This window comes from Anoplopoma fimbria, chromosome 22 (genome assembly GCF_027596085.1).
Source record: "Anoplopoma fimbria isolate UVic2021 breed Golden Eagle Sablefish chromosome 22, Afim_UVic_2022, whole genome shotgun sequence".
In the NCBI taxonomy this organism is placed as follows: domain Eukaryota; kingdom Metazoa; phylum Chordata; class Actinopteri; order Perciformes; family Anoplopomatidae; genus Anoplopoma; species Anoplopoma fimbria.
Window position 1 is genome coordinate 4,488,777 of NC_072470.1, and position 12,060 is coordinate 4,500,836.

The 12,060-nt window shown below is 41.3% G+C and overlaps 1 protein-coding gene across 3 annotated transcripts in view; it reads left to right on the top strand.

Annotated features, from left to right (window-relative positions):
* tns1a (tensin 1a) overlaps window positions 1–12,060 on the top strand; it is a 48,388-nt gene that overhangs the window by 14,696 nt on the left and 21,632 nt on the right. For 2 of the 3 annotated variants that reach the window (XM_054623516.1, XM_054623515.1), the window contains 12 exons: window positions 645–694; window positions 1,348–1,519; window positions 1,636–1,686; window positions 1,964–2,086; window positions 2,968–3,032; window positions 3,529–3,612; window positions 5,626–5,738; window positions 5,827–5,887; window positions 5,986–6,061; window positions 6,145–6,289; window positions 6,752–6,817; window positions 7,064–7,189. In XM_054623516.1, coding sequence (XP_054479491.1) covers window positions 1,370–1,519; window positions 1,636–1,686; window positions 1,964–2,086; window positions 2,968–3,032; window positions 3,529–3,612; window positions 5,626–5,738; window positions 5,827–5,887; window positions 5,986–6,061; window positions 6,145–6,289; window positions 6,752–6,817; window positions 7,064–7,189 — 1,060 coding nt within the window. In that variant the 5' untranslated portion in view covers window positions 645–694; window positions 1,348–1,369. The remainder of the gene's footprint in view (window positions 1–644; window positions 695–1,347; window positions 1,520–1,635; window positions 1,687–1,963; window positions 2,087–2,967; window positions 3,033–3,528; window positions 3,613–5,625; window positions 5,739–5,826; window positions 5,888–5,985; window positions 6,062–6,144; window positions 6,290–6,751; window positions 6,818–7,063; window positions 7,190–12,060) is intronic. The other variant, XM_054623517.1, reaches the window with a different exon arrangement.

Consider the following 12,060-nt stretch of genomic DNA (forward strand, 5'->3'; position numbering starts at 1 on the left):
CTACTTCCTTTCTTATTCTTATTCTTTTACTTCTTCCTTTCAAATATCTTAATCGTTCTCAGTCTTTGGCTTTCCATCTATGATTTCTCCTTGACTTCTTCAATTTCTCCTTCACTTCTTCATCATCCTCTATTTGTCATTTACTTCTTCTTTTCCTGTTTGTATCTCTTTTTTTCTCTTTAATTCCAATACTACGTTTTTCCAGTGCTTCTTTTTCTTCTTCATCATCTTTCTTTCTCTTTCTACTGTACTCTTCTCTTTACTTTTTTTTGAGTACTTACTCTTCCTCTGCTTCCTCTACTACTCCTTTTTCTCCCCCTTCCTCTATTTGTTCCTCCTCTTCTCTTCTTTTATCTCTACCTTTTTTTCCCTCCAAATCAGTTTCAGTTTAACCTCTGTGATCTGACTTTTCCCTAATAAGTTATGTCACATTGTAATTCAATAACATCCCCGTCATTAACAGAAATGGATTGCTTATGAATCATTTTTCTCTCCCCCTCCCTCTGAATATGTGTGTGTGTGTGTGTGTGTGTGTGTGTGTGTGTGTGTGTGTGTGTGTGTGTGTGTGTGTGTGTGTGTGTGTGTGTGTGTGTGTGTGTGTGTGTGTGTGTGTGTGTGTGTGTGTGTGTGTGTGCACTCTCCAGGGATCCACGAGGTCCTGCAAGAGTGTGGAGATAAGGCGAAAGCAGTCCCAGTAAGACACAGCAATTTTATACTATTGTGTTATACTGAATGCAAATGTGCAGATGTAGACACTTACTTAGCAGTAGGAATGATGAAGGTGTTTTTTTCCCTCCAGCATCACCAGTTTAACCAAAAGTTTAACCAGAAAGAATCTGAGCATATTCTGTTCAGTTTTGAAACCTCCTTTGATTCTTCAGTTTTCTTCACTGTGACTCCTAATGATTGTTTGGACAAAAAGTGAACTAAGTTTTGTTGAGTAGTAAATCCTTTATAATCCGAACTCGACTTTATTTTGTGACGAACATCCAAAAAGGATTGTTTGTGCTGGATATTTCTCCTCCTTTCTAGGAATGTAAATGATAATTCCACCTTTCTGTTGTCTGTTATTCTTCAGGCAGGGCTGATTGTCATGCAGGGCTTTACTGTGCGCTCACTGCCCACTAAACCTGATCGCTGTTTGGCCAGTGAGATAGATTGCATTTATCAACAGAGGTCACGTCAACAAGCAGCGAAGGATTGTGAATAATTTCCTTTCCAAGAAATATAAGAGTGATCTGCAGGAGTTTACATTTAAACAAATGGACTCCGAGAGAAATCGTCCTACACGGGTGAAAAGGTCAAATCCTCGGATAAACACCTCTCGCTCCCTCTCCGTCTCTCCAGGATTCAGAGTGTGATTCAGGCCATGGAGGAGAGCTATGAGGTGGACCTGGTCTACATCACAGAGAGGATCATCTCTGTCTGCTTCCCCGCCGGCGCCGAGGAGCACAGCTACACCACCAACCTCAAGGAGGTGGCAACGATGCTGCGGTCCAAACATGGCGAGCACTATCTGGTGAGAAAGTGAATCCAGGACACACATCTGAAATAAATTTCTATGATATGATATAATTGATATTTCTTTGATTATTAGTATTGCTTTGATATATTTGTTCTTTTTCTTGATTTCAGATTCTCAACCTGAGCGAGTGGAGGAGTGACTTATCAAAGTTGAACCCTAAGGTACGAAGCAGCTGGATCGTCTTTGTTATTTTAATCCAGACACATAAAAACACATTTAAATCTATTAAGTGACTTCCTGTTTGAGGGAGGAATTAAACCGAAAAGAAAACGAGGTAAAAAATATTTTATTTCATCCCCATTGATGCAACAAATTCCACATCAAATAGCATGTTTTACTCATATCTGATTGGTGTTTTTGGCTCCAAGAGAGCAATGTCACTTTCCTGAACAGCTTTCAATAAGAACCCCTTCTTTTGGTCTCTATAACACCCCTCAGGTTGTGGAGTTCGGATGGCCGGACCACCACGCACCGGCACTGGACAAGATCTGCAGCATGTGCAAGGCCATCGACACGTGGCTCAATGGAGACCCACGCAACGTAGTGGTTCTGCACAACAAGGTAACGCAGGGAGGAAATACACAACGTTCAGAATGTGAAAGAAAAACATCTGTTCATTGTCAAGGACACACACACAGTTATAATTAATATTCTGTAAGGAATAGTTCAACATTATAAACACACTTATTTGCTTTCCTATTGAGTTAGACGAGGATATCGATACCCATAGATATCTCATATTTGTGCATTCAACATGAAGATGATTAGCTTATCTTAGCATAAAGCCTAGAAACAGCTAGCCTGGCTCACTCCAAAGATAACAAATCTGCCAACCAGCACCAGCTAAGCAAATCCATTATCACGTTTTACTTCTTTTGTTTAATCAAACAAAAACACAAGTTTAAACATGTCAATTTGAATATTTACAGAGCATATGTGCTGGACTTTTTCTTGGCTTTGGACTATATAGGTTAAATGTAAAAAAAAAAAAAAAAAAAAAAAAAAAAAGGCTTCAATGAGATACGCACATGCGGCTCACCTTCTAAAATCAACACAAAGTCTTGTATTTTTTCAATTCTTGTAGTTCTACATTCCTTTCCTGTCTTGTTGAAACATACAGTATTACACAAAATGTGCACACGCTGTCCAGGTAAAGCAGAAATGGAACATTTATCCAGCTTTCTTGCTTTAATCTGGAGCAGACGTGTTGCTTTTAAGATTGGTATAAGTCCCTTTAAACAAACTGAGTGATCAGACATTATTTCATGTTATTTGTGCGTCCAGCTTTTAGCTTTTCAAAATGCTCCGTGCTGACTAGTCCATCACATCTGAGGATTTCTTTTTTCCTCTGTTTCTTTATGATTTCTACTTTGAAATGATCTCTGTCTCAAAACTTGAAATCATGTGACTGAGTCTTGCTGTCTCTGTTTTTTGTGTCACAGGGGAACCGAGGTCGAACAGGGGTGGTGGTGGCTGCGTACATGCACTACAGCAACATATCCGCAAGGTATCAAACATGACACATCTGTAAACACAACGCAAATACTTCATTTAATTGTTATGGGCTGTAGTTTACATGAGGAGATTGAACAGCGTAGGTGATTAGTTAAGACTGCTGATATTTAAGAAGTGTGATTTCCCTTTGGATCTCCTCATGAGGTTTTGTAAGGACAGGAGCACCAGTCAATCACAGTTAGCCCTCCAGGTCTGGGACTTCAGCAGCCTTGAGAATGAAACACCGATGTGATTATTATTGCAAAACACTCAAGCTTATTATTCTGGCCCTGTGAGAAGAAGCACTCCGAACATGTCATCATTCTTTAATGCAGCCAGATGTTGATAGGTGGGAAGAAGCCAGGAGGATTTAAAGCTGCTTTGTTACTGATGAAGGCCGGGGGATTTCTCTAAACATCAAACTTGGGAAAAATGTGCAGCTGATACTGAAAAATGCTCTCTACTATATAAAAATAATAACAATGCCTGTCTAAATGTGTGTGCTTCAGTGCTGACCAGGCGTTGGACAGGTTTGCCATGAGGCGCTTCTACGAGGACAAAGCACTTCCTGTGGGCCAGCCGTCACAGATAAGGTCAGTCGCTACCTCACTTCCTGTTGGCCTGACATGAAGCTTTATGAGTCTGACCTTTGCTGCAGCGTCTTGCCCGCTGTTTCCGAATGTTTGCAGCTCATGTTACAGCAGACGAACACGCTCACATGTGTGAAGGGTGAAGAGGGAAACAACCAAACGCTTTATGTTCAGAGTTCAGTTCTTCCTACAGCCGGCACACTGTAAAGAACAAGACAAACTGACTGATCCAGTTGTTGTTTCACAAACATTTCACAGAGGAAATTCCTCCATTTTTTCCCTTCAGTTTATCTCCAGTTTAGTTTTAATGAGATAATTGTGGGTAAACGTCGTGGCATGGAGAGAAGTCGTCTATCTTGTCCTGTCTGAGGGATTCTTCTGGTCTCTGGGGAGGCTTCTGGGCTCTGTGACAGTTCATTCCTGTCCTCTAAGCATATTAGAGCATATTTTCCTCAAATTTCTTCTCCACTTTTAGCATTAAGTGTTTAGAGATAATGGGCTTCTCATGCATATAGAACAAAATCCAAACCAGAACCAATCAAGAGTGGTTTAAAGGTATTTAAACAATTTCTTATTTTGAATGCAGCTCCCTCTAGGGGGGAGTATCTTCTGTGACATCCTTCTTTTACTCATAAGTCTGCTCCTTACATATCACTAGCCAGCTTCTTCCTTAATAGACAATTAGCTGCTTAAAGGCTTGACTCCTCACCGTCTCTCTTCTTCACCTGCAGAGAGAGGAATCCTGATCTGAGTTCTTCTTTGAAAAGATGAGCAGGACAAAGGTTGCAAGGAATAAATGAGGAAACACAGGAAACAGCATGGGACTTAACACCACTTCATTTCAGCTTGTGAATCAGGCAGCCAGCCATTCCCTAACAGGTCTATAGGCTTGCCCTCTGCCCCGCTGCTATTTCCTGCTTCGGATATAATTATCTCTGCCCCTGGAGTCTGCGAGTATTATGGTCTGGAATGTGTGACATTAACATCAAGATTAGGAGATGAGCTGCTGCGGCTATAAAAGCTTGTTAAAAAGTTTGGATTAAACGTGTTACATGCTGCATTTTGGGATCATTAAATGATTAACATGTTGGTTGTGAAAAGCCACTGGGTCAGCTGCAAATGGGCTGAATTGTTTTATGGTTTCCCCTTCTCCATTTAACTTGTTTTTACGTGCAATTTAAAGTTTCTCACACGAAAACCAGAACAGAAATTTGACGAATATAAGAAATCAAGTTGTATATATGGAGGGGCGATATTTAGCTAATGACAGAAGCAAAAAGAGGCTTTACATTCAATATTCTAATGGAAGAAATAACATTGTGGTGGCTTTTAATTGTCAATAACGTCAATTATTATTATTTCTATTTGTTTGCAAGGAACAAGTTGCAACACTCTGTGACAAAAGGAAGAAGAACCACTAGTATGAAATTCATACAATATTAATTAATCTTGGCTGTAGCCTTATTCAATTCATATTCTTCTGTAGTATCAAAGGCATCACGCAAAACCTTTAATAAAGGATAATTCATTGATAAAACACAGAACACGATTACAAGCCCCTGCCTCCTCTCGTGGCATCCCCGCTCGGTCTAATTGAATTTCAGAGAGGCTAAACCATCTGGACACTGACAGCAGAGCAAAGGGGGAAGCGTCTGCATGTGGCGACCCCACGGTCAAGGTCACGTTAGGTACCATCATCGTTATCATCATTAACAACCAGACCCCACTAACTCAACGGACCCCCGACTGGCCTCTACACACATATCCACTCTGACATTTCCCGTAGTGCAGGAAGGTTGTTTTATAGTCAGAGTGGGATTTACCTCCGGCTGGGCTGCTGGAGCTGACGGGCGGTAAAGGTGCATTACGCAGGATGAGGGTTTATACTTCGTGGATGTGGTGCAGCCACACATGCTGATATCATTAATATATGGTGTTGAATTTGTGCACGGCTTGATGTTGAACACAGCACTCAAATGAATTGGAGACCTCATGCCTACCTTCCTTTCTTTGCAGGTATGTGCGATACTTCAACGGCCTCCTTTCCGGACACATAAAGATCAACAACAAGCCTCTGTTCCTGCATCATGTCATCATGCACGGCATACCCAACTTTGAGTCCAAAGGAGGTGAGCTTCTACCCCTGCAGAATAAAGAGGTAAAGTGTTCTGTTTTTTGTGCAAATGTTTTAATCTTCGTGTCTGTTTCCCTTCACAGGCTGCCGTCCTTTCCTGAAGATCTACCAGGCAATGCAACCAGTCTATACGTCAGGAATATAGTATGGAAACTTTTATTCCAGTTCAGTGTGGTTTGTGTTTGACCCTTTATTGAATCCAGTTATGGGATTTTAACACGTTCTTATTGTTATTATTGCAGCAATGTGCAAGGAGACAGCAACACCAGTATCTGCATCACTATCGAGCCCGGCCTGCTTCTGAAGGGAGACATCCTGGTGAGATACTATTATGATACTGACACTGAAACTGATTGATGCATCGATTCATGTGCTGATGTTTTCTCTCTTCCTCGCCGTAGTTGAAGTGTTACCACAAGAGGTACAGGAACTCCACCAGGGACGTGATGTTCAGGGTGCAGTTCCACACCTGCGCCATCCACGACCTCGGGGTGGTGTTTGGGAAGAATGAGCTGGATGATACCTTCAAAGGTAACGGCTCTCTGGGTGGGTGTGATTTTACAATATATATATCTTTGTTTATGTGATTGTAAAGAAAAAACAAGTTGCCAATCACGGAACAGTAAAGAAAAAAGCTAATTGTTTTCAGTTTTAAACTGAAGCTGCTCAGCATTCAATAACATTTTCAAATGATGGAAGAAAATGCAAAAGAATAACAAATTATAGTCAAGTTGAACTAGCAAAAAGCAGACTGTTTGCACTGCAAAATATATCACATATTGTTATAAAAAATTATGAGCTTTAAATTTGCTGAACTGAAAAGGAAATTTTGACATCTGATCTGTGATTCTCAATGTTTTTTTTGTATTTGTTGTATGTTTCACTGTAATGCTCCATCCAGGTTTTAATACATAATATTTCATTACATACATCACATACACATATTGTGTTTGTGTACATTGTTTTACAAGTAGAAAAACATTTTGTTTACTATGTGTTTCTATACAGATGAGCGGTTCCCAGAGTATGGGAAGGTGGAGTTTGTTTTCTCATATGGACCAGAAAAAATCAAAGGTAATCCATTTTTCCTGACTAATGGGAAAAAGTAGATTTTTAAAATGTGACTCAACAACATACGTTATCAAAGCTAATATATTGGCGATCATTATCATATTAAAAAACAGTGACAATAACCGTTTTTTCCTTTTGAAGCGATCACTTTTTTGGAAGGATTTGATTCCCAACTCATAGATAGTTGCGTTTCTTTATTTTGCGTTTGACGTGAGGACTCTGTTACCCATCATGCCATGTGTTCCTCAGGCCTGGGCCACCTAGAGAACGGGCCAAGCGTCTCTGTGGACTACAACACCCAGGACCCTCTGATCCGCTGGGACTCGTACGAGAGCTTCAGCCAGCACTGCGAGGACACTGTGGATGGCGAGCAAGGTATGTCATCACAACACACACACACACACACACACACACACACACACACACACACACACACACACACACACACACACACACACACACACACACACACACACACACACAGTTTGATAGATTAGTCTGATTAGTCTTGTCTCCACTCATCCACAGTTGATAATAGAGACATTCAGACTAACAAGATTCTTCATCCGGTATTGTTGCTTTGGTAGATTTTCTTATTTTACACACTGATTATTGTAAAAAATAACATCAGCATTATCGCTGAATCTTAATTCACAAACTAACAAATATTAACTTTGTTCAGATTCACTGCTTCACATATGAGCTTCAGAGACACACTTCAAATTCAGTGCACATAAATCATACTCCTCAGTCAGCGCCACAGCTCAAGATCTCTGGCTTTGATGCACTCTGCACTCTACTGAAGAGAAGATCCGTCTGTCGTTCTGCTCCTCAACCAGCCTCTCCTCCTCTAAGCCCCCCACCCTCCTAAACCCCGGTCTGTCAATTAGTCCTTTAAATAGCCGCTGCAGAAATAGGGGGGCGTCAGTCGCCCTGCCGGTGGCGGCCCACTTCTCAGGGGGGTTGTAACCTGAGACACCACCAAACCCAAGTCCCACAAGTGCCCAAACCCACTTCCATCCACTCCCAGCTTTCCCATCAGGAATTTGAAACTCGGTCGGCCTGTATCATGAGCCCCCTTCTACCCATTCAGTCAGCCATAGACAAATCAGTGCATGGAATACCACAAATATGACAAACAGCAGAGACTCACTCTTTGTTGTAAATATCTGAAATAAACTAGAAATATTCTTAGCGTTTTAAGAAAAGTACCATTCCACTTAACATAACTGTTAATCCAAAGAACATAAGGATGCTCTCAGTTGAGTCAGGACTTGGCAGCCATTGTGGTGCTGCAGCCACTTTTACACAAGGGAATTTTTTTTTCTTTCCCACAGCTTCACAAAGACCCATTTCATTTTTATGAACGTCCCCAGAGAACCATTGCGGTAATTGCTGTGTTGCAAGAAGGTCAGTGGGAATCGCCAGGATTGCAATTTTGATCCTAATTGAATGGGTGGCGGTGTTCTCAGCACTCAGCAGAAAAAAACCTCTCGGCCAGTTTATTCATTTCACTGATTGCAGCCTTTCGCTCTTACACTTGGACGCGAGAATCTCAATGTTCGGAGGAAGCTGTAAAAGAGATTTAAGAAAATTACAGGAGAGTTGATTCAAAAGCTCTTAGAGCATTTGATTAAAAGTAAAAAAAAAGATTTTCAGTTTTAATATGCTGTCTGCGATTAGACAAAAGAGCACTAGCAGGACACACATTAAATGTTGACCACACACACACACACACACTGTAGCACACGAATAACACTGACAGGACAGAATGGCCTATTTTTACACGCTGCAGGACACTTATCACTCATCGGGAATCATTTGGAGAATCCAGACTTGCTTATTTGTCCGGGTGTAAAACGAATGTTTCATCCTCAGGCGTTGATGTCTGAATGCATGTGGGGCTCGGCTAACTCATCCTGACGCCATTTTTAAAAGAGTCCAGCGACCTTGGAAATCCACTCGAGAGGACTCAACGAAAGATGGGTGTCTTTAAAGCGTCTGCAGGATTAGGCAGCTTAGAGTGTGTGTGCATTTCATACGGATGCTCTCGCTCATGGTGAACGTGAGGAGAGGCGTCCTTAGCTTTCTGTAACGGAAGGTATTTGTGACGAGTGTTTGCACTTAGGCGGTTGTTGATGGCGGCCGTGTGAAGTGTGTGTGTTTAAAGGTTTTAGTCCAGCTGTTTGTGTTTGTGTAATAGAGTATTTCTGCACTATATGGGCGTGCATAGGCGTCTGTGCATGCCTGTAACTGTTTATATGAGTCTTTTGCAGGTTTTTTTATGTGGTATGTTAAGAGTGTTTGTTCAGTGCACCTTGTGTTTGTCGGCTTGCCTTTGCTCTACTAATAGCCCTGTAGTGTGGTGGCAGCTGTCGACCCGGAGGTCAAACCAGTCAGAAGGCCACCGTTTGGGCCACTGAGCAGCTATAGCGTGATTTTAATGATACGAGAAAATCTGCTTTTTAAAAGGGACATGTGTACTGTTTTACATCTGAAAATTGTTGATTCAATTTGCAGAATTTTTGAAGCTTTATGGCTACGAGGGCTTCATGCAGCATCTTTAGTGTATTAAGTCGATGTTTTTAATTGGACCAAAAGTCATAAAAAGTACCAGCATGAAAGTAAATTACTTCTTAAATGTGTTCTATGAATATAATGATCCCTTGAGTTCTGCAAAATGAGAATAACCACTAAACATAGTGTGTTGCCGCAGGAGGATAAGCGTGTGTGTGTTCCAGTGTGTGTGTGTGGTGTACAGTAAGGCAGCGGGCCCAGTGACAGCACAGCCTGTCTTCCTTGTTTACTGCCCTCCTCCCATATTTGGCTGGGGCTGAGCCCTGAAACATGTCTGGAATAGCTGGATAGAGACAGAGACGGAGATAGAGAGACGGGCTCAGAGAGGCAGAGGGAAGCAGAGACGAACAGACTTTTGCAAAGATTTGCCAAAAGTTCAAAGCGATTTAAGTTATTTTTTTTATATGTTGCTGAAGTTTGAATGCAGTGGAAAGAAAAAAGAAGGAGAGATTAAGGACTGAAGTAAAAATCGAGTAGAGCCGGAGAGCAGCTAAACAGCATTGGTTGGTGAGTAGTTCTGGGAGGCCTTGGGGTTTCCTTTATCAACTTTCTTTACTATTTATAAAACATCTGTCCACTTCAAAAAGGCACTAACATACAGTGAATTCTAATTTGATATATCATGCAAAAACATTAGCAAAATTTGTCTTATTTTGCAAATAATTGAATGGAAAAAATATGCAGGTTGACCTTCTAAAACGTCACCTCCTCACTCTTTAGCGCAGACAGAATGACTTAAATACAACTGCTTTTCCACTCGGTCCGCAGACATCAGTCTGTTTTTCTGTTTATTGTGTTTCCATGTCAACACTGTTGCATCCTGTGTGTTTGGCACCTATATGGTATAAAATGAGTCATGGAGCAAGCAATTTGTGTGTGGAACATTTTATGAGCAGGCTGCAATTTGGGTATACCAAAACTATTAGGGACCTCGGTTGGTAACATCATGTGAGCTCCATAGAGCTACGACTGGGAAACAATGCACGTGGGTTAGTTCAGTAGGTGAGAAGTTGCAACTTTTTGTTTGTTTGTTTGTCTGTATATATTTGACATATTCATGTTTTTCTTGTGGGTGCTGCAGAGCAAGTTTCCAGAGTGAGGTGAACACTTAAAAAGGGGGTCTTCTTGTACAAACAACTGAATAACAAGTAACTTAAGTTGAAGTCTGACAAAATATTCACTCTACACAGTTCATTTTTTCAATGTTAAACAACATTATAATTTATTTTTTATGTCAGTATTGCAACTTCCCAGCCCCTCACTCGTAAATTTTCCACATGCGTGTATAAATCATTTTTTATGCTGTTTATCTTGGTCTCAAACCTAGTACATCAGGGTTTAAGGAGAGCTTTGTACGCTAAAAGTGGCCTACACAATTCTGCAGAAATAGAGAGCAGTCAGGTATTTTAAATCCACCCTGTGTGTGTCTTCCATGAGCACATAATGCTTGTAGTTAGACCTCTTGCTGACAGCATGCTGAGCTATAGCAGCAGGTTCAAATCCCAGCCCTGGAAACCCTGCTGAGCCAGTCCTCATCCCTTAATGCCTCATTTCTCCTACTGTCTGTCTACATGTCCCCATATGGCTTTCTCTTTGTCTGTCTTTTAGCTCTTTCTCCTTCGTTGTCTTTTTCTACATGCGTGTTCTAGAAGTGTCCCTGCTATTGTGCCTCTTTTGCATTTAGATTGAAGTACAGTGCTTACATCAGATCTCTCAGAAGAGACAGAGATGACAGACCAACATCTAGGTAGACAGCAGGCAGATGCACTTTTATGACAGCTACTGATCCTCATGAGTGAAAGACAGATGGATGGACAGATGCACAGGAAACCAGCCCACCAGTCAGGAGACAGCCAGACGCACAGAGGCAGACATGCAGGCCTGCGATTTACCCTGACGTGATCCTGTTGGTCCTCTTTTTTGGCAGTATATATTATTTTGTTGCACATATGCAAAGAAGCTAACTTGGCCCCTTTTGAGAGGAGCAGCAAAGTGGTTGAGTTTAAAGTTTCCTGGTGGAATTTTCTTATAAACAAAGAAACACCCGGGCGCTTCATTGCAGCCCACTGCTCCTCCGGGATGGGTTAAATGCAGAGAAATAATTTCCCCATTGTGGGACTAATAAAGGCTTAATTATTATTAATTATTACATTGTGTGTATCCTTGAGGTTGAATGTATTCCCCTATTTTAATATATAAAATCTTGCAATGTTTACGTGCAAGTTTGTTAGCTTTTCCCCTTCTTCTTTCTTGCATTTGTTGACGCATTGCAAGATTTCTTTGCACATTACCGTCACTAACTAATTCCAGCATCCCATAGCGAGTAAATGTGGCTCATTCTGTAGCTTGATCTGAAATTTCCTCTCTTGAAAAGCAAAAAGAGTCATAATGAATCAGACGTGGAGCCAGCTTGTTGTCAGTCAAATATACGGACACACATATTTATTTTATGACAGTCACTCAGATGACAGACAGACAGACGGATGGATGACATCACCCTGAAAGCAATCGTTGAGACAGACACTGATACAGTCACGTCATGTTACCTCAAATTGTGACAGCTGGACACTGGCGGATGGACGGACTCAGAGACAGACATGGCAAATATAAAACCGTGACAGTTTTCCTTGTGCCAGTCATTGATACACCAACCATGACACCTTTTTCAC